Below are 23,393 nucleotides of genomic sequence, written 5' to 3' on the forward strand. Positions count from 1 at the left end.
AGCTCAGCCTCACTGTGCTGCTGCTTATGAAGAGCGGAGACGGGAGGGGGCGTGGCTTGGGAACATCTAAGCCCCGCCTCCTTCAGCTCCTTGCGCTTCGATTGGCTGGAAGCCAATTTTGTCAAAGTGTCAATCCGTGAAACGTATCTTGTGAAAAAACGTCTTTGAGACGTTTTTATACAGAATGTTGAATGTATAGAATAGAATGTATAAATAAGCTCTCGTCCAATCACAGCGCAGCGTTTATATACAGTGTAGCGATTTAGAACGTTCTTTAGAGCGTTAGCAGCTCTGGCGTGAGTATGAACTGTCAGCCAATCACAGCGCAGGTGGGCGGGGCTTTTCTTTGATTTAACAAAATAAAACATAAAAAATCTCTCGAATATAATCAAGAGGAAGATGGATGATCACAAACCATCAAACCACCAAACTGAACTGCTTGAATTTTTACACCAGGAGTAAAGCAGCATAAAGTTATCCAAAAGCAGTGTGTAAGACTGGTGGAGGAGAACATGATGCCAAGATGCATGAAATTAAAACTGTGATTAAAAACCAACCAGGGTTATTCCACCAAATATTGATTATTTCTGAACTCTTAAAACTTTATGAATATGAACTTGTTTTGTTTGTTATTTCAGTCATTTCTCATTTTCTGTAAATAAATGCTCTAAATGAGAATATTTTTATTTGTAATTTGGGAGAAATGTTGTCTGTAGTTTATAGAATAAAACAACAATGTTCATTTTACTCAAACATAAACCTATAAATAGCAAAATCAGAGAAACTGATTCAGAAACTGAAGTGCTCTCTTCATTTTTTCCAGAGCTGTAGATGTGGTCTAATTATTGGTAATTATTGCTTGTTTGTGGAATATTATAAAATATATATATATATTTTTTTTATGAAGGAACACATAATATTGAATCATGTAGTAACTAAAAAATGTTAAACAAACCAAAGTACTTGTAGTTCCTGTTGCTGGTAACTCTAATGAACTTATCCTGTGCAACAGAGAGAACTCTTGCTCTTGGCGGTCCTGATGAGTGCCAGTTCCATCATTATAATGATTTTGATGGTCTTTTTTGCGGTGACTGCACTTGAGGATACGATTAAAGTTCTTGAAATTCTTCTTTTTCGGATTGACTGACCTTCATTTTTTCTTATGGTCATTTTGGTCAAGTTTCTTTATTTAATTGAGTAGTTGTTGCGTCTCATAATCTGGATTAGAACATTACTGAAATATTCACTATTCACTGTATACCTGTAACTCTACCTCTTCACTACTTTACTTTAACTGATGCTCTCAAACACTTTATTAAGAGACAAGAAATTCAAGTAATTAACTCTTGATGAGTTCAGCACAGCTGTTAACTGAACGCCTGAATTCCAGTTGACTCTACCTCGTAAAACTGACTGAGAACATGAAGACAATAAGTGTAGAACTGATCATCTAAGCAAGATGCACTACTTAAAAAATGTAAAATATAATTTTCTTTATACATTAGCTGAGTTTAGTATTAATCTACAGTGCAGATCAGTTTAAAATAATGATAAAACACTGAGTTTAAGGTACTGTTTATTGTTAATAATGTGAAATAATACAAACATTTGTAAAATTGTAGTTTGTTTTTGTTTTATTCATTAAGAAAGATAACCAGTGAGTAAAACCAGTCAGGGGGGTGTGGTTAGGATTGAAAATGGGTGATTGACAGGTGAAATCAAAATGTGGTTCTTATGGATGTTTTTGGGTGAAATTTAGAAGATTGTGCATTTTTTCTAAAACACAGAAGTGATATAAAACACAGTGTTGAATTACTTATCACAAACACACTGCTGCCACTGTGATGCCGTAAACGGTTCTTTACCAGTTTTTGTTCACTAATCTAATAAATTACGTTCAACAGTGTTTTCACACTAGTGATTTACGAGAATCCGGTTTGTTTGGTGAAGTGTGAACACTGATTTCAAGAATTGACCATTTTTAGCAGGTTCTCCTACTTAAATCACTGATCTTGGAGTTTGCCTCAAATAGACTCAAATGCAGATGTAAAAGCTATACTCTCCCAGTGCTGTGTGTAGGGTCGCATGACTGGTTCACCACTCCAAAAAATAAGTTTCTTCACTGTATAATTGTTTGTATTAGAGCTTAGATTAAGTCTAAAAAATTCAGCCCAACCCATAAACTGTAAGTAGAAACACAAGCCCAATTTAAACCAACATTTTTTAAAGTTTTTTAAAAAGTTTTTATCTACAATTCTGAGAGAAATCTGTTCAGAATGATGTTAATGAACAGTGCAGCATGGAAGAAGCATAGAACTATAATTAATAAAACTCTAAAGAAAGTTCAAAGCCATCAAAGTGTGATTTGTTGTTTTGCTATATTGTGATTATCACACTATAGCTTTATATAAAATAAAAAATAAAATAGCATTAAAATACAGTACTTAAGATTACGTCACAGACCATTTTCTTGGGCTCGGGATTGGACCAAAAATTTAAGCTCTATTTGTATCCAAGAAAAATAATAGTGATAAACAGTTGAGATCTCATAATTTCGCAAAAATATTTTTAAAAAATTACGTTGTGGTTTAAATTAAATTCTTGTTTTCAGAAACAACTCCAAAGAACCCTTTACGGCATGGTGTAGCTAGTGTAGGGTGGGTTTCGTGAAGAGCAGGGGGGCGTGGTCATTGAACTATCGCTTTAATCGTGTGAGAACATTGTTCAGGTCGGCTTCAGGACTCAGGGAAGGTCCTGTTTTCGTCTTCCCAGAATATCAGGAACATCTGAAGAGGGCCTACAACACACACACAAAACAAATCCAGATCAGATTTAGATTCAGAGTTTACAGTGGCGACAGGCCACAGGACACTACCCACAGGACGCTGCCCACAGGACACTGCCCACAGGACACTACCCCAAGACACTTCCCACAAGACATCGTCTACAGGACACTACCCACAGGATGCTGCTCAGAGGATGCTGCCCACAGGACATAATGCATAGAACGCTGCCCATAGGACGCTGCCCACAGGACACTGTCCACAGGACACTGTCCACAGGACACTACCCCAAGACACTTCCCACAAGACATTGTCTACAGGACACTACCCACAGGATGCTGCTCAGAGGATGCTGCCCACAGGATGCTGCCCACAGAACACTGCCCATAGGTTGCTATTTACAGAACACTGCTCACAGAATGCTACACACAAGACACTGCCCACAGGACAAAGTCCACAAGACACTGCCCACAGGATACAGACCACAGAATACTGCTCACAGGACATCACTTACATGATATAACACACAGGTCGCTGCACACAAGACACGGTCCACAGGACACTGTCAACAGGACATTGTCAACAGGACATTGCCTACAGGACATAACCCACAGGAAACTGCACACAGGACTCTGCCCACAGGACCCTGCCTGTGTGTGTGTGTGTATGTGTGTGTGTGTAGTACAGAAGTATCCCAGTTGGCTCCTCATGCATCATAAAATATGGTATGAATGAAAGCAGTGGAGAGTGTATCCATGACGACCGCATCCTCAGCATCCTCAGCATCTTCAGGCTGGAAGAAGCCCAGCAGCCACTGCTGTATTACACACACCAGCCCTCAGCCAATCAGAGCACAGCATCTTCACACATCCTCACGCTTAAGCTCAGATTTACTGTTCAGAACACAGAATCCAGGATTTCAGCACCTCTGACTGACGGTCTGATAATTCATTACCATTCTGTGGAAAACCTCAAATTTCATCTCAGTTCAATTAACATTTTTGCTAATATTAGTTTTTTATTAAAATCCTGACTGAAGGACCAACTTTTTCTACTGGGAGACGAATTCAGTGTTTGTGGAGAAATTATAAATATAAATATATACTGCTCTGTAATTAATCTACAGTTACAGTAGATACAGAATCACCAGCACTGTAATCTGTTGTACCCGTACTGCTCTGTAATTAATCTACAGTTACAGTAGATACAGAATCACCAGCACTGTAATCTGTTGTACCCATACTGCTCTGTAATTAACCTACAGTTACAGTAGATACAGAATCACCAGCACTGTAATCTGTTGTACCCGTACTGCTCTGTAATTAATCTACAGTTACAGTAGATACAGAATCACCAGCACTGTAATCTGTTGTACCCGTACTGCTCTGTAATTAACCTACAGTTACAGTAGATACAGAATCACCAGCACTTTAATCTGTTGTACCCATACTGCTCTGTAATTAATCTACAGTTACAGTAGATACAGAATCACCAGCACTGTAATCTGTTGTACCCGTACTGCTCTGTAATTAACCTACAGTTACAGTAGATACAGAATCACCAGCACTTTAATCTGTTGTACCCATACTGCTCTGTAATTAATCTACAGTTACAGTAGATACAGAATCACCAGCACTGTAATCTGTTGTACCCGTACTGCTCTGTAATTAATCTACAGTTACAGTAGATACAGAATCACCAGCACTGTAATCTGTTGTACCTGTACTGCTCTGTAATTAATCTACAGTTACAGTAGATACAGAATCACCAGCACTGTTATCTGTTGTACCTGTACTGCTCTGTAATTAATCTACAGTTACAGTAGATACAGAATATTGGGGAGTTTAGAGATCCAATGTTTGTGAATGTGAATATCCATATTTTACGCCACGTATAGATACGATAAGATTCGCTTAAAACAATACCATATATTGTGATATTTAAAGCATTATTCACTGCAAAAATGCTAAAAATGATTTCTGATTTCGTAAATGTTTAACAGGAACGCAGTAAAGTTAAACAGAACATCAGCTTCAGTCTCAGTGGGTCGTCGTCCCCTTATTAAAATCTACAGTGTTAAAAAGGCGGCGGCGCCTGCAGACTGTGTCAAATCACTGTTTATTTTCTCATGCCGCAGTGAGCCCCTCTGAAACCATCCGCCAAATGATGTAATAAGCGTTAATGCCGGTTTTCCCCCGGTGGAGAATAAAACAGCGAGTTTAATAAGAGGCTGGCGAGCGCTGTCACCACGCGAGGAATCACAATCACATTACACTCCGCCCGCGAGATACACACTTACTGACAGAGGAAACCACTGCCGCGCAAATGGAATGAGCCTGGGTGTGCGTCTGATAAATTTTCATCATAAAAAGAGAAGCGCGGTTATAAAAGAAAGACCTTTATATGAGAAATAACTGGTTTTTAATACGGAGAAAACTATAGAATATAGAAATAAACTGGATTATAAGGCGCACTATCAATAAACGCCTATTTTCTGGTCTGTATTCATTCATAAGGGTGCATTATGCGACACTTGTAAGGAACAGGGGTGTCGCTAACTAAGTTAGCTAAAGCTAAGTAAACAAAATTGTAATTGTAATTCCTTAAGTGAAAAGAGTGCTGGATGTTAATCTACATTTAGATTAGATTAATCTCTCTTATTTGGGCAAAAGAAGCAAAGCACTTCAGTTTGTTTACAGTAAGCTTAGTTTTCCAGATTTCTCCAGCACTACAGCACTAAAGGCTGGAGCATTAGCATTAGCCACTAACCGCTAGCGATTAGCTGCTAATGCTGTCTGACAGCACTACACTCCAGAACCCTGAGTGTTCTGGAAAGCCCATCCCACATAGCTTGTTTTAACATGGTAAATGTGAAAACTACAGTCCGATATACTCACATCTGAACGGCGAAAGAGCTAACTAGCGCATAGTGTGGTTAGCGGCTAATGCTAATGTTGCTCCAGCAGTGCTGACCAGGGATAGCAGCAGGCTACAGGCCGATAATAATCATCTTTGGACGGCCAAAGTGCTAGGGCTTAGTGCAGTTAACGGCTAATGCTGATGCTGCTCCAGCAGTGCTAGCCAAGAGCTAACTAGCGCTTAGTGAGGTTAGCGGTTAATGTTAACACTGCTCCATCAGTGCTAGCCGAGGTTAGGCAGGCTACAGGCCAATATACTCACATCTGAACGGCAAAAGAGCTAACTAGCGCTTAGTGAGGTTAGTGGCTAATGCTAATGCTGCTCCAGCAGTGCTAGCCAGGGTTAGCTGTAGGCCACAGGAATTTCCAGAATTTCCCTCTGGGATCAAGAAAAGTATCTATCTATCTATCTCTAATTGTCAACTGATCATGAAGTGTTGCCTCAGGTTATAGGATGCTTGGGATAAAGTCACACCTGTATAAGTTGTGAGGTGTTATCATGTGAGTAAGGTTAAAGGGGAACTCCAAGGTGAAATGGATAAACTTTGTAGTAAAACATGACAATGAGTACAGACTTTTGTGGAATATCCCACCTCTATTCTTCCCATAATTCCCCCGTTAATAAAGCACTTTTAGCCAATGCTCCCAATGGGTTACAATGCTAGTGATAGGGGCATAAAGTTACCCGTGCAAAAAAATCACTATTTTTACACCATTAAAAAAAAATTCAAGGTAGCTCCACACTTCATTGGCAGAATTCACAATAAGTTGAAGTCTATATTACCTATGTGGGCGGAGTCTCCCTATACTCAACACTGATTGGGTGGATAAATGTTGTCTGAAAGGTTCTTACCCGTCCTCCTGAGAGCCTTCAGCTGTAGCAGCAGCCGTTTCCACAAACGTCCCCATCCGACTCTTAGATCTCTCCATCCCCATCTGACCCTGTGTACCTGAGAGAGAGAGAGAGATTATCTATTGATTTATTGATTGATTATCTCTTCTCTTTGTTAAGTTTGGTCTGTTTCCTCGTCTCTGAGCTCGACGGTGCTCTGAATAATATGTGAGTTCAGTCTGAAGATCACAGAATAATAAACCTATTTTATATCTGTTTATTCAACTAAAACCTTCTCAGATTCAACTGAAATGTTTAACAGAACTTTTTCTCAAATATCTCAAGTTTATATGAAATCTCAAATTTAACTGAAATCTTCTCAAATTTAACTGAAATCTTCTCAAATTTAACTGAAATCTTCTCAAATTTAACTGAAATCTTCTCAAATTTAACTGAAATCTTCTCAAATTTAACTGAAATCTTCTCAAATTTCTCAAATTTAACTGAAATCTTCTCAAATTTAACTGAAATCTTCTCAAATTTAACTGAAATCTTCTCAAATTTCTCAAATTTAACTGAAATCTTCTCAAATTTAACTGAAATCTTCTCAAATTTAACTGAAATCTTCTCAAATTTCTCAAATTTAACTGAAATCTTCTCAAATTTAACTGAAATCTTCTCAAATTTAACTGAAATCTTCTCAAATTTCTCAAATTTAACTGAAATCTTCTCAAATTTCTCAAATTTAACTGAAATCTTCTCAAATTTCTCAAATTTAACTGAAATCTTCTCAAATTTCTCAAATTTAACTGAAATCTTCTCAAATTTAACTGAAATCTTCTCAATTTTCTCAAAATTAACTGAAATCTTTTCATATTCAACTGAAATCTTCTCAAATTTCTCAAATTTAACTGAAATCTTCTCAAATTTAACTGAAATCTTCTCAAATTTAACTGAAATCTTCTCAAATTTAACTGAAATCTTCTCAAATTTCTCAAATTTAACTGAAATCTTCTCAAATTTAACTGAAATCTTCTCAAATTTAACTGAAATCTTCTCAAATTTCTCAAATTTAACTGAAATCTTCTCAAATTTCTCAAATTTAACTGAAATCTTCTCAAATTTCTCAAATTTAACTGAAATCTTCTCAAATTTAACTGAAATCTTCTCAATTTTCTCAAAATTAACTGAAATCTTTTCATATTCAACTGAAATCTTCTCAATTGTCTCAAATGCAACCAAAATCTCCTCAAATTCAAATGAAGTTTTCTCAAATGTCTCAATTTTAACTGAAATCTTCTCAAATTCAACTAAAATCTTCTCACCTGTCTTCAAAAATACCTCAAATACATTAGAAATCTTCTATAATTCAGCTGTAATGTTCTTCTCAATTGTCTCAAATTCAACTGAAATCTTTTTAAAATTCAACTGAAATCTTCTCAGTTGTCTCAAATATAACTGAAATTTCAAATTCAGCTAAGATCTTTTCAAAAGGCCTCAAATTATCTGAAATCTTCTCAAATGTCTCAATTTTAACTGAAATCTTCTCAAATTCATCTGAAATTAATTTGTTTCAAACCCAGCAGAAAAGACCTTAGTCATCCAGAGCTGAATCTTTAGCCTCATGTCTTTTTTGCTTAAATACAGAGATATACAGCAGTATGGTTATGTGATATGGTAATGCGGTACAGTAGTGTGATATGGTAATGCGGTACAGTAGTGTGATATGGTAATGTGGTACAGTAGTGTGATATGGTAATGTGGTACAGTAGTGTGATATGGTAATGTGGTACAGTAGTGTGATATGGTAATGCGGTACAGTAGTGTGATATGGTAATGCGGTACAGTAGTGTGATATGGTAATGCGGTACAGTAGTGTGATATGGTAATGTGGTACAGTAGTGTGATATGGTAATGTGGTACAGTAGTGTGATATGGTAATGCGGTACAGTAGTGTGATATGGTAATGTGGTACAGTAGTGTGATATGGTAATGTGGTACAGTAGTGTGATATGGTAATGCGGTACAGTAGTGTGATATGGTAATGTGGTACAGTAGTGTGATATGGTAATGCGGTACAGTAGTGTGATATGGTAATGCGGTACAGTAGTGTGATATGGTAATGCGGTACAGTAGTGTGATATGGTAATGTGGTACAGTAGTGTGATATGGTAATGCGGTACAGTAGTGTGATATGGTAATGCGGTACAGTAGTGTGATATGGTAATGCGGTACAGTAGTGTGATATGGTAATGTGGTACAGTAGTGTGATATGGTAATGTGGTACAGTAGTGTGATATGGTAATGTGGTACAGTAGTGTGATATGGTAATGTGGTACAGTAGTGTGATATGGTAATGTGGTACAGTAGTGTGATATGGTAATGCGGTACAGTAGTGTGATATGGTAATGTGGTACAGTAGTGTGATATGGTAATGTGGTACAGTAGTGTGATATGGTAATGCGGTACAGTAGTGTGATATGGTAATGCGGTACAGTAGTGTGATATGGTAATGCGGTACAGTAGTGTGATATGGTAATGCGGTACAGTAGTGTGATATGGTAATGCGGTACAGTAGTGTGATATGGTAATGCGGTACAGTAGTGTGATATGGTAATGCGGTACAGTAGTGTGATATGGTAATGCGGTACAGTAGTGTGATATGGTAATGCGGTACAGTAGTGTGATATCGTAATGCGGTACAGTAGTGTGATATGGTAATGCGGTACAGTAGTGTGATATCGTAATGCGGTACAGTAGTGTGATATCGTAATGCGGTACAGTAGTGTGATATGGTAATGCGGTACAGTAGTGTGATATGGTAATGCGGTACAGTAGTGTGATATGGTAATGTGGTACAGTAGTGTGATATGGTAATGCGGTACAGTAGTGTGATATGGTAATGCGGTGCAGTAGTGTGATATGGTAATGCGGTACAGTAGTGTGATATGGTAATGTGGTACAGTAGTGTGATATGGTAATGCGGTACAGTAGTGTGATATGGTAATGTGGTACAGTAGTGTGATATGGTAATGCGGTACAGTGGTGTGATATGGTAATGCGGTACAGTAGTGTGATATGGTAATGCGGTACAGTAGTGTGATATGGTAATGCGGTGCAGTAGTGTGATATGGTAATGCGGTACAGTAGTGTGATATGGTAATGCGGTACAGTAGTGTGATATGGTAATGTGGTACAGTAGTGTGATATGGTAATGCGGTACAGTGGTGTGATATGGTAATGCGGTACAGTAGTGTGATATGGTAATGCGGTACAGTAGTGTGATATGGTAATGCGGTGCAGTAGTGTGATATGGTAATGCGGTACAGTAGTGTGATATGGTAATGCGGTACAGTAGTGTGATATGGTAATGCGGTACAGTAGTGTGATATGGTAATGCGGTACAGTAGTGTGATATGGTAATGCGGTACAGTAGTGTGATATGGTAATGCGGTACAGTAGTGTGATATGGTAATGCGGTACAGTAGTGTGATAGGGTAATGCGGTACAGTAGTGTGATATGGTAATGCGGTACAGTAGTGTGATATGGTAATGCGGTACAGTAGTGTGATATGGTAATGCGGTACAGTAGTGTGATATGGTAATGCGGTACAGTAGTGTGATATGGTAATGTGGTACAGTAGTGTGATATGGTAATGCGGTACAGTAGTGTGATATGGTAATGCGGTACAGTAGTGTGATATGGTAATGCGGTACAGTAGTGTGATATGGTAATGCGGTACAGTAGTGTGATATGGTAATGCGGTACAGTAGTGTGATATGGTAATGCGGTACAGTAGTGTGATATGGTAATGCGGTACAGTAGTGTGATATGGTAATGCGGTACAGTAGTGTGATATGGTAATGCGGTACAGTAGTGTGATATGGTAATGTGGTACAGTAGTGTGATATGGTAATGCGGTACAGTAGTGTGATATGGTAATGTGGTACAGTAGTGTGATATGGTAATGCGGTACAGTAGTGTGATATGGTAATGTGGTACAGTAGTGTGATATGGTAATGCGGTACAGTAGTGTGATATGGTAATGCGGTACAGTAGTGTGATATGGTAATGCGGTACAGTAGTGTGATATGGTAATGCGGTACAGTCAGTAGTGTGATATGGTAATGCGGTACAGTAGTGTGATATGGTAATGCGGTACAGTAGTGTGATATGGTAATGCGGTACAGTAGTGTGATATGGTAATGCGGTGCAGTAGTGTGATATGGTAATGTGGTACAGTAGTGTGATATGGTAATGCGGTACAGTAGTGTGATATGGTAATGCGGTACAGTAGTGTGATATGGTAATGTGGTACAGTAGTGTGATATGGTAATGCGGTACAGTAGTGTGATATGGTAATGCGGTACAGTAGTGTGATATGGTAATGCGGTACAGTAGTGTGATATGGTAATGCGGTACAGTAGTGTGATATGGTAATGCGGTACAGTAGTGTGATATGGTAATGTGGTACAGTAGTGTGATATGGTAATGCGGTACAGTCAGTAGTGTGATATGGTAATGCGGTACAGTAGTGTGATATGGTAATGCGGTACAGTATTGTGATATGGTAATGCGGTACAGTAGTGTGATATGGTAATGCGGTACAGTAGTGTGATATGGTAATGCGGTACAGTAGTGTGATATGGTAATGCGGTACAGTAGTGTGATATGGTAATGCGGTACAGTAGTGTGATATGGTAATGCGGTACAGTAGTGTGATATGGTAATGCGGTACAGTAGTGTGATATGGTAATGTGGTACAGTAGTGTGATATGGTAATGTGGTACAGTAGTGTGATATGGTAATGTGGTACAGTAGTGTGATATGGTAATGCGGTACAGTGGTGTGATATGGTAATGCGGTACAGTAGTGTGATATGGTAATGCGGTGCAGTAGTGTGATATGGTAATGCGGTACAGTAGTGTGATATGGTAATGCGGTACAGTGGTGTGATATGGTAATGCGGTACAGTGGTGTGATATGGTAATGTGGTACAGTAGTGTGATATGGTAATGCGGTACAGTAGTGTGATATGGTAATGCGGTGCAGTAGTGTGATATGGTAATGCGGTGCAGTAGTGTGATATGGTAATGTGGTACAGTAGTGTGATATGGTAATGTGGTACAGTAGTGTGATATGGTAATGCGGTACAGTAGTGTGATATGGTAATGTGGTACAGTAGTGTGATATGGTAATGCGGTACAGTGGTGTGATATGGTAATGTGGTACAGTAGTGTGATATGGTAATGTGGTACAGTAGTGTGATATGGTAATGTGGTACAGTAGTGTGATATGGTAATGTGGTACAGTAGTGTGATATGGTAATGTGGTACAGTAGTGTGATATGGTAATGCGGTACAGTAGTGTGATACGGTAATGCGGTACAGTAGTGTGATATGGTAATGCGGTACAGTAGTGTGATATGGTAATGTGGTACAGTAGTGTGATATGGTAATGTGGTACAGTAGTGTGATATGGTAATGTGGTACAGTAGTGTGATATGGTAATGTGGTACAGTAGTGTGATATGGTAATGCGGTACAGTAGTGTGATATGGTAATGCGGTACAGTAGTGTGATATGGTAATGCGGTACAGTAGTGTGATATGGTAATGTGGTACAGTAGTGTGATATGGTAATGCGGTACAGTAGTGTGATATGGTAATGCGGTACAGTAGTGTGATATGGTAATGTGGTACAGTAGTGTGATATGGTAATGCGGTACAGTAGTGTGATATGGTAATGTGGTACAGTAGTGTGATATGGTAATGCGGTACAGTAGTGTGATATGGTAATGTGGTACAGTAGTGTGATATGGTAATGCGGTACAGTAGTGTGATATGGTAATGCGGTACAGTAGTGTGATATGGTAATGTGGTACAGTAGTGTGATATGGTAATGTGGTACAGTAGTGTGATATGGTAATGCGGTACAGTAGTGTGATATGGTAATGCGGTACAGTAGTGTGATATGGTAATGCGGTACAGTAGTGTGATACGGTAATGCGGTACAGTAGTGTGATATGGTAATGCGGTACAGTAGTGTGATATGGTAATGCGGTACAGTAGTGTGATATGGTAATGTGGTACAGTAGTGTGATATGGTAATGTGGTACAGTAGTGTGATATGGTAATGCGGTACAGTAGTGTGATATGGTAATGTGGTACAGTAGTGTGATATGGTAATGTGGTACAGTAGTGTGATATGGTAATGTGGTACAGTAGTGTGATATGGTAATGCGGTACAGTAGTGTGATATGGTAATGTGGTACAGTAGTGTGATATGGTAATGCGGTACAGTAGTGTGATATGGTAATGTGGTACAGTAGTGTGATATGGTAATGCGGTACAGTAGTGTGATATGGTAATGCGGTACAGTAGTGTGATATGGTAATGCGGTACAGTAGTGTGATATGGTAATGTGGTACAGTAGTGTGATATGGTAATGCGGTACAGTAGTGTGATATGGTAATGCGGTACAGTAGTGTGATATGGTAATGCGGTACAGTAGTGTGATATGGTAATGCGGTACAGTAGTGTGATATGGTAATGTGGTACAGTAGTGTGATATGGTAATGCGGTACAGTAGTGTGATATGGTAATGTGGTACAGTAGTGTGATATGGTAATGTGGTACAGTAGTGTGATATGGTAATGTGGTACAGTAGTGTGATATGGTAATGCGGTACAGTAGTGTGATATGGTAATGTGGTACAGTAGTGTGATATGGTAATGCGGTACAGTAGTGTGATATGGTAATGTGGTACAGTAGTGTGATATGGTAATGTGGTACAGTGGTGTGATATGGTAATGCGGTACAGTAGTGTGATATGGTAATGCGGTGCAGTAGTGTGATATGGTAATGCGGTGCAGTAGTGTGATATGGTAATGCGGTACAGTAGTGTGATATGGTAATGCGGTACAGTAGTGTGATATGGTAATGCGGTACAGTAGTGTGATATGGTAATGCGGTACAGTAGTGTGATATGGTAATGCGGTACAGTAGTGTGATATGGTAATGCGGTACAGTAGTGTGATATGGTAATGCGGTGCAGTAGTGTGATATGGTAATGCGGTACAGTAGTGTGATATGGTAATGCGGTACAGTAGTGTGATATGGTAATGCGGTACAGTAGTGTGATATGGTAATGCGGTACAGTAGTGTGATATGGTAATGTGGTACAGTAGTGTGATATGGTAATGCGGTACAGTAGTGTGATATGGTAATGCGGTACAGTAGTGTGATATGGTAATGCGGTACAGTAGTGTGATATGGTAATGCGGTATGGTAATGGGTGGAGATGGGTCTGGTCGTATGATGGATCTGAAGGTACGGGAGACAGGTTGCCGTGGCTGTGAGACGGTTCGGAGCGCCGCCTCTTCAGAGTGATTATCCGGCGGTGGAGTGATCGCTCTGATTTAATGGAAAAGCTCCTTCATTAACCTCCCGCCCCCCTGCAGCCCACCTCACATTATTATAATACACACTCCACACACTCCACACACACTCCACAAACTCCACCAGCACCCCCACCCTCTTCACCACCACTCAGCCAATTACAGATCAGATCAAAAAGAGCTTCAGATCACAGAGCCATCCTCTAATTTACAATTAATAAAGCGTCTAATTATTCAGATTTAACTCATTTAATACAGAGACTCTTTCTAATGAATGCAGCGTTCAGAGACTCCAGCTTACACTCAGTGTATCTGATACAAAAGCACACATACAGCTAGTCTAGTCCCTGTAGTAGAGAAGCATCACCAATAGTACCTGATCCTCCTACTGTCAGGATCACCTGGAATTGCTTTCAGTTAACAGCTGTGCCACAAGAGTCACAAATAGTTTTAAATTCAACTGAAATCTTTACAAATACAAATATATTCTCAAATTCAACTAAAATCGTCTCCAATGTCTCAAATGCAACTGAAAATTTCTTGAATTCAACTGAAATCTTCTCAAATTCAACTTTAAATCTTTACAAATACAAGAAAATATTTTCAAAAGCAACTGAAAACTTCTCAAATTTAACTAAAATCTTCTCAAATTTAACTAAAATCTTCTCAAATTTTACTAAAATCTTTTCACATTTTACTAAAACCTCAAATTCAACAAAAAATCAACTGAAATCTTCACAAATACGACAGAAAACTTCTCAAATTCAACTGAAATCTTCTTAAATTTAAGTAAAATCTTCACAAATTTAAATAAAATCTTCACAAATCTAACTAAAACCTTTCTTAAATTCATCTAAAATCTCAGATTTTACTACAATCACCTCAACTTTAAATATAATCTTCTCAAATTGGACTAAAATATTCTCAAATCTAAAAGTTAACTAAAACCTGTTCAAATTTAACAAAGATCTTCTCAAATTTAACCGAAAACTTCTCAAATTTAAGTAAAATATTCTCAAATGTCTCAAATACAACTGAAACCTTCTCAAATTTAACTAAAATCTTCTCAAATTTAACTAAAGCCTTCTCAAGTTCAACAAAAAAATCAACTGATATCTTCTCAAATGTCTCAAATACAACTGAAATCTTCACAAATTCTATTCAAATCTTCACAAATTCTATTCAAATCTTCACAAATTCTATTCAAATCTTCACAAATTTAACTAAAACCTTTCTTAAATTCTACTAAAATCTGAAATTCTACTACAATCACCTCAAATTTAACTAAAATCTTCTTAAATTCAACTGAAATATTCTCAAATACAACTGACACCTTTTCCAATTTAACTATAATCTTCTTAAATTTATCTAAAACCTTCTCAAATGTGTCAAATACAACTAAAAATGTCTCAAATTCAGCTGAATTTAGGTTTCAAATTGAACTGAAAATTTCTCAAATGTGAAATACAATTGAAATATTCTTTTACAATTTTGATTACATGAGTTTTTATCATACGTTACTGTAATTAATAGTGTAAAAACATCTATTCCTCCAAGCCGCTTCTCCAAATCTGATTCAGAAGCATTGGATTTCTAAAGCAACATCAACCAGATCACTGCTGCTCTGATATCAGGAGTGTCCTCACTGACAGAACCCAGTAATTCTGCATCATCAGTTCCAGTCAGATCAGAAAATCCCTCATCATGATCTCCAGCATTCAGCTCTGCTCTCAGTACAGTGTTTCTACACAGAGTCAGGGAGCTTCAGATTCTATAATAATGAATCCAGGAAATCATCCCGTATCTCCAGACTGCTGAACATGATGTTCAGTCTGTTTAGCCTGAAGAGCGTCCAGTTTCCACTAATCCGCTCCAAACATGTCTAACAGGATTTAAACAGCATCTGTTTTTTTTTTTATTTTGAGCACAAAAAAAGGAACCAATCCGGTTAGATGTGAAATTTCATATTAAAATTAAAATACAACAAAAATCTACTCAAATGTCTCAAATTTAATTAAAATCTTTTCAAATTCATCTAAAATCTTCTCAAATTTAACTAACATCTTTTCAAATGTCTCAAATTCAACCAAAAACTTTAACTAAAATCTTCTCAAATACAACTAAAATATTCTCAACTTCAACTAGAAGTTTCTTAAATGTCTCAAACACAACTGAAATCTTCTCAAATTTAACTAAAATCTTCTCAAACTTATCTAAAATCTTCTCAAATTCAACTAAAATCTTCTCAAACTTAACTAAAATCTTCTCAAATTCAACTAAAATCTTCTCAAATTCAACTAAAATCTTCTCAAATTCAACTAAAATCTTCTCAAACTTAACTAAAATCTTCTCAAATTCAACTAAAATCTTCTCAAACTTAACTAAAATCTTCTCAAACTTAACTAAAATCTTCTCAAACTTAACTAAAATCTTCTCAAATTTAACTAAAATCTTCTCAAACTTAACTAAAATCTTCTCAAATTCAACTAAAATCTTCTCAAATTCCACTAAAATCTTCTCAAACTTAACTAAAATCTTCTCAAATTCAACTAAAATCTTCTCAAACTTAACTAAAATCTTCTCAAACTTAACTAAAATCTTCTCAAATTCAACTAAAATCTTCTCAAACTTAACTAAAATCTTCTCAAATTCAACTGAAATCTTCTCAAATTCAACTAAAATCTTCTCAAACTTAACTAAAATCTTCTCAAATTCAACTAAAATCTTCTCAAACTTAACTAAAATCTTCTCAAATTCAACTAAAATCTTCTCAAACTTAACTAAAATCTTCTCAAACTTAACTAAAATCTTCTCAAATTTAACTAAAATCTTCTCAAATTCAACTAAAATCTTCTCAAACTTAACTAAAATCTTCTCAAATTCAACTAAAATCTTCTCAAACTTAACTAAAATCTTCTCAAATTCAACTAAAATCTTCTCAAATTCAACTAATATCTTGTCAAATTAACTAAAATCTTCTCAAATTCAACTAATATCTTGTCAAATTAACTAAAATCTTCTCAAATTCAACTAATATCTTGTCAAATTAACTAAAATCTTCTCAAATTCAACTAAAATCTTCTCAAATTCAACTAAAATCTTCTCAAATTCAACTAGAAGTTTCTCAAATGTCTCAAATACAACTGAAACCTTCTCAAATTTAACTGAAATCTTCTAAATTTAGCTGAAATCTTCTCAAATTAATCTAAAATCTTCTTAAATTTAACTGAAAAAAAAATGGAACCAATCTGATTAAATGTAAAATTTCATAGTTTTGTATTGTTTCATCTGAAGAAATCCTATCTACAGAGTAACAAATACAACACTTTCTGTAATCAGGAATAGTATCTGAAGTGTCTTTAGGACAAGCTCTTAAGAGGCTTTTATAGGTGCAATTGAAATTATAAGGCGCTGCTGCTCCAACCTTAGTGCTGGAGAAACTTTACTGAAAACTCACCCATATAACTCTGTAGCTTTAGCCCTTTGGGAAAATTAAAGTTTTTTAAGTGCATCTTACAGTACTGCACATTGCAGTGGTTTTACTGTTCACTTACCTTCTCTTTTCAGTGTGTCGGGTGGTTGCTCGGGAGCCGCCAGGGGGTGCACCCGGAAGTTTCCTGAGAGCGAACAGAGCTGATAATATTATACAGCATCACATACTATCACGCCGCTTCCAAACATGGTGTTTTTTATGGCATTTTAAAGCTCATTTTCACCCATTTCAAAAGATGTAACATTGACTTCACATATATTTCCAATGGCAAACCATTTACACACCACTGTAAACAAAGACGACACATGCGGAAAACAAACACACAGTTTATTAAATAAAAGTCTTAATCTATAGGTCAGTAACAGCAAAAAAGGCAGCAGAGACAAGCAACATACCAGAGTGCACAGACAAAAGGGTAATCTAAAGTACACAAAAAATTGGTTGACAACTAGTAAGCTAACAAACAACAAAGAGCTAGGCAAAAAGAGTGGTCAAATATACAAAAAAGGGTCAACAACTAAAAGGCAAAAGTAAAAGAAACATAGAGTAGAAGAGCAATGAAAACAGATTCAATACCAGGCAACATCGGACTGAAACAGGGGGCTATTCATACTAGGAGGAGCAGGTGAAAACAATCAGAAGGCAGACGAGTTAGAACGCCAAAGCGTCACGTGATCAGGTATGTCCAGGAGCTTAGACGCAGGTGCATTCTGGGAAGTGCAGTCTTTAGTGAGTGCACTAGTAGCCTCTAAAAGCTCTTTTCCACCTAAAGAACTTTGGTTCTTAAACCAGTTTTCCACCAGTTTTAGTGGAACCGTCTAAACGTCACATCATACGTCACCAACAGAGGGCAATGAACAGAAGCGTTCACAGTTTGCACTAAAGAACCTAGTATTCTTTGGTTCTCTATGCAAACGAATGTTTAAATTGGTGGAAAAGTGCTGTATGAGTCTTTTTTTAAAGGGCAGTGACCCAATATCTAATAAGTCCAGTGCATGTTGAGTTTTCTTGATGGTTCTTTTGCAAATTCATAATATTTTACTACACAAATATTTTAAAACACACTTTTATGCAAAAGCAGACTTACCTAAGTTGGGCAGGATGTGATGGAAATTGAACCATGCTCTTATGAAAGGATAGACAGAAATGAGGAGACCTGCGGAACAAACGAAAAGAAAAAATAAACGTATTAAATATTAACCTCACTTTAGTCCAAATCCATCCTGGTGTAAACCTACCATTACTACAGTAAAATAACAACTTTCTAATAAAGAGTTTCAGCGTGAAACCCTTAATTCTCTGCATAACGATTATTAGTTTTTTTTCATTTCCCTGTTTCTATCTTTATGACTGAGCTCCTGTTGCTTCTAGATGCTTCCCCTTCATGGTAAGGCTACTTACGGTGGACTGGGGCAGCTCTAGCATTGCACAAACCTGACCTGCATCCTATGCAGCTACTGAAAAGTGGACCTTTGTACAGATAGAGGAGCTTTTGAATACATTCAGGTAAACATCTTAATGATCTACTGTTGATGCATTACTTACATTAGGTAGATAAGATATGGAGTTAATATGTTATATTAATTGGACTTAATGTGTAACTAATATTAAGTAAAACCTAACCCTAACACAAAGCCTCGTTCTAACCATCATCCTGGCCCAAGTGCTAACCTTTAACCTGTGTCCAAAACCTAATCCTACCATCACTCTTTCACATTAAACACAACCAAAAACCAGTTACACACTGCTATCATTAGCAGGTCTATAATAGAGGTTTTTAATAGGTATTAGATGACCATATATTTCTCAAGATAACACAGATCTACAGATATGAACTAAGTAACTCCAAATAAGTGAAAAACAACCTGTTATGTCCTGGGGAAAATTGACCTGTTTTAAAGTTTAAAGATCTAGAAAAAATTGTTAAAAGTATTTTGTCTTTTATATGTTGGTCTTTTAAAAGTAATAAAGTAGTGAAACACTAAAAATATATATTTTTTAAATAAAAAAACGAGTAAATTATCCTAACTGAACCAAATTTCTATTAAACGTAAGAAACACCATTGCACTAAATATTAATAGAATAATTAGCAATGGAGTTTACACTAATATTTACACTGCTTTTTATGATTTTGGGGGGTTTTGAACATCTTTTGGATAATTAAACATGCACCGGCTCAAACTGACCAGAAACACCATTGCTGTTCCTGACAAATGAACATAACTGGATGTTATGTAACAGAAGGGTTAATAGTCTAGTGAATTATATATTAGATGCTGCTAATAAGACAATAACACTGATATGTTGTACGTGATAAGCTAATGAAACTCGAGTGGTCCAGCGGTCAAAAGCTCACTATGATCGGGAGATGAAATTGCCGGTTCGAATCCCGGTCATGCAGCTTGCCATCAGCTGCCAGAGCCCTGAGAGAGCACAATTGGCTCCTTGCTCCTTGCTTTCTCTGGGTGGGTACAGTACAGAAGATGGCACTTATATTTCCCCTCATCACTCCTTGGGTGATGTGGATCAGCACAAGGCTGCGTCTGTGAGCTGATGTATCAGAACCGAGTCGCTGCGCTTTCCTCCGAATTGCTAATCGGCAATGTTGCATCAGCTGCGGTTCGAAATTGATAGGGGATATACAGCTAAGTAGCAGCTGAATGGGTGGAACCATTAGCCTAGCTAAAATCTGTGAGGAAAAATGGGAGAAAATTAGAAATAAATCTTTCAGTCTTTTAGACGATATTAAGCTGTTGATTGCTGGTGGGTTTGGTTGTATCAGTGTAGGTCTTTTCTTTGGAGCTGGGCTGGATCTTGACCCTTTTCCAGATCAGTGGATCAGAACACAGCAGTACGAGCGAGTGGTTTGGATTACAGGCAAGTAGATCAAATGATCTTTGAGTGTTTTTAGACAGGGCTGTTGCGGTTCTACTGGTTCTGTTGGGTTTGTTGGGTTTGCGGTTCGGTGCAACAGGTTCATATCAAAAACTGCAGCCGTTTATTTACGGAACCCCTAGCGTTTGCCTGCAGGGTGTTTTTACGGATTCGGGATAAATGGGGACGGAGCGGGAAACGCTGACGGAGCGCAGGAATTAAGGAGCAGCATTAATTATTCATGATATGCAAATGAGCCGAGCGCCGCAGTATCAGCTTTTACACAGGAGTAACATTTCTGAATCTTGCGGCCGCTGAAGTACAATAATTCAAATAAATAAATGATAAGGTTTCACTTGTAATGCCTTATAGTTTGCACCTATAAATATTCAGAGCAGCTCAGGACCTTCTTAATTAACACAAAGCGCCACATGATAGAAAGCGTCATTATGCAAATAAATGACTGATTTAACTCAAAGTCGCTTACATAATTTAAATACATCAATTAATGCAGACGTTTGGGGGGAAAATATTCATTTATGCATTTCTCCAGACTCTAGATTCTGTACCATAAAAGTACCTATTTTCCTGGCAAAATCTACAAATACAAGTGAGAGTTAGACAGGATAAAGTACAGCTTCCAAACATGGTGGAGGTAGTTTCAACATAAACAATTCACAGTGAGAGCTAGCCACGATAAAGGTCAGCTTCTAAACATGGTGGAGCTTAAAGTTTCATCTATAACTCACAGTGAGAGCTAGCCAGGATAAAGTCCAGCTTGCAAACGTGGTGGAGGTAGCTTTATGAACAATTACACTAAACCTGCTCACAACTAAACCAGAAAATCACTGTATAGTTGCAAGAAAAAGTATGTGAACCCTTTCAGATTCCTTGGATTTCTGCATAAATGGGTCATTAAATGTGTTCTGATCTTCATCTAAGTCACAACAATAGACAAACACAATCTGCTTAAACTAAAACCACACAAAAATTATATGTTTTCATGGTTTTATTAAACATAACATGTTCGCATTCACAGTGAGGGAGGGAAAAAAATATGTGAACCCCTCGGCTAATGACTTTTCTAAGAGCTAATTGGAGGCAGGATGTGATGAGATGTGATTGGATGTGTTGGTTAAAGCTGCCCTGCCCTATAAAAACACACAGCAGTTTTGAGTTTGCTGTTCTTAAGAAGCATTGCTTGATGCACAAAAGAGCTCTCAGAAGACCTACGTTCAAGAATTGTTAACTTGCCTGAAGCTGAAAGGGTTATAAAAGTATCTCTAAAAGCTACTTGATGTTCATGTGTCCACGGTAAGACAGACGCTCTACAAATGGAGAAAGTTCAGTACAGTAAGAGCTATTCTCTCTAGGCGTGGTAAAGTCCTGTAAAGGTGACTGCAAGAGCACAGCACATGCAGAATGATCAATGAGGTGAGGAAGAATCCCTCCTAGAGTGTCAGCTGAAGACTGAATACAGAAATCTACAATATGGAAAACATTAAACAAGAATGGAGATTATGGGAGGACACCACGGAGGAAGCCACTGCTGTCTAAAAAAAGCATTGCTAAACGTTTGAAGTTTGCACATTTGAAGGAGCACATGGATGTTCCACAGCACTACTGGCTAAATATACTGTGGACAGTTGAAACCAAAATTGAGTCGCTATGTATGGAGAAAAATAAAGGCACAGCACACCATCATCAAAACCTCATCCCAACTGTGAAACATGGTGGAGGGGGCATCATGCTTTTAAGTTTCAGTATAAAACCTCAGACACCAAACATGTCTTGGTTTAAGCTATTTATTTTGATGCTAGCTACTTACCTAGACCTCCCGCGCCCAGAAAGATGCCCCCTACAGCGTCGGCATCGCAGTCTTTGGACACACCGATGATGATACAGCCGGCAACGATGCTAAGCAGAGCCGAGCCCACCCGTAGCCCATGGTACTCCCCAATACTGACAGCGTTCATTCAGCAGGTGGACCTCCCCACCTGTCTACGTACACCTGGGCCCTCCAACGCACCTGAGACAGATCAGACAGCGACAGATCGGACAGCGTCAACTCGGTGCATTGACTCTAACTCTCACTCCTGGCTGACTTACCGCTGTTCTACTTTCTCCTCAAGCCTTCATCCATCTTTAACGACTTGGCTCCGGTTACCTGTGTCAGATTCATGCTCAGGGCCTTCAGGCTAATTCAGGCATGATTGATGCCAGCTAATCAGTTTTAGCGGGCAGGCGAGGCCCGTTCTAATAGACCTGCAATTCAGCGTAGATCAGATATGACAAACGAGCCGCTGCCGTGAAGCTCAGTTCACCCAGTTCACTCAGTTCAGTTTCAGCTCGAAGTGTTTGACGCTAAAGTGTGTCGAGAGTTAGCTTGTTGTTTAATTATACACTGGAGCTACGAGGCTAATGGAGCAAACAGACATGTAGACACTTGAACTCCTCAACCAATTAGCATTGCGCTAACAGGTTACAGCCGATAACTTTCACTGCGGAACGGCTTTAGGTGCAAATGCATTTAACTCGATTTAGTTCAAGTTTGTTGTAAAGGTCAAAGTTTGGCTTTGTTCTGGGGGCTAATCTGGATTCTTCTAATACAGTGGAGAACATGGATCTACACCATACACCAGCCATTCTCAAAAGTCGGTCGTGGGCACATTTTGAAAAATAAATACATTTAAAATAAATAATAATTAAAAATAATGAATGCTTATCAGATTTTGTACTTGTCTTTTATATTGGGTATAAAAGGAGACAGAGTTTATTACTAATATACTCTGAATGCTGAGAAGTGAAATATCTCATTTGTAATATCTAATCTTATTTATTTTTTTGCAGTTTTAATATTTAAGTTGGCTTGGGAACTTGGAAATCTTCTTCTTATTGTATGTTTACATGGGAAGGCTATTATTTTTCTTTTATAAATTTGTTTGGTTTGTATTGTATAAAAGTGGGTTGCGACTTAATGACCATGAGAAGTCCCAGGCAGAGAACCTCTGCTGTACACCATATATAACTTTTTAAAGACCCCACATATTTAAAAAAAAAAACCTGTGGTAAAACTATGGTATTCATATAAATA

The 23,393-nt window shown here is 37.7% G+C and overlaps 1 protein-coding gene across 1 annotated transcript; it reads right to left on the bottom strand.

The window, feature by feature from the left end:
* Positions 1-1,628: 1,628 nt before the first annotated feature.
* Positions 1,629-22,275, bottom strand: kncn (kinocilin). The gene is made up of 5 exons (XM_049479013.1): positions 22,128-22,275; positions 18,512-18,598; positions 17,486-17,548; positions 6,555-6,651; positions 1,629-2,797 (listed from the first exon to the last, which is right to left on the bottom strand). Exons 1-5 carry the CDS (start codon positions 22,273-22,275, stop codon positions 2,743-2,745), a joined length of 450 nt encoding a protein of 149 aa, XP_049334970.1. The 3' UTR covers positions 1,629-2,742.
* Positions 22,276-23,393: the final 1,118 nt, after the last annotated feature.

This window comes from Astyanax mexicanus, chromosome 4 (genome assembly GCF_023375975.1).
Source record: "Astyanax mexicanus isolate ESR-SI-001 chromosome 4, AstMex3_surface, whole genome shotgun sequence".
Taxonomy (NCBI): Eukaryota; Metazoa; Chordata; class Actinopteri; order Characiformes; family Acestrorhamphidae; genus Astyanax; species Astyanax mexicanus.

Coding starts and splice junctions, on each gene's coding strand:
- kncn (XM_049479013.1), bottom strand. CDS start 22,275: ATGAACGCTGTCAGTATTGGGGAGTACCATGGGCTACGGGTGGGCTCG. Junction 17,549..18,511: donor TCACATCCTGCCCAACTTAG/GTAAGTCTGCTT, acceptor GTTCGCTCTCAG/GAAACTTCCGGGTGCACCCC. Junction 6,652..17,485: donor CGACACACTGAAAAGAGAAG/GTAAGTGAACAG, acceptor TCTCTCTCTCAG/GTACACAGGGTCAGATGGGG.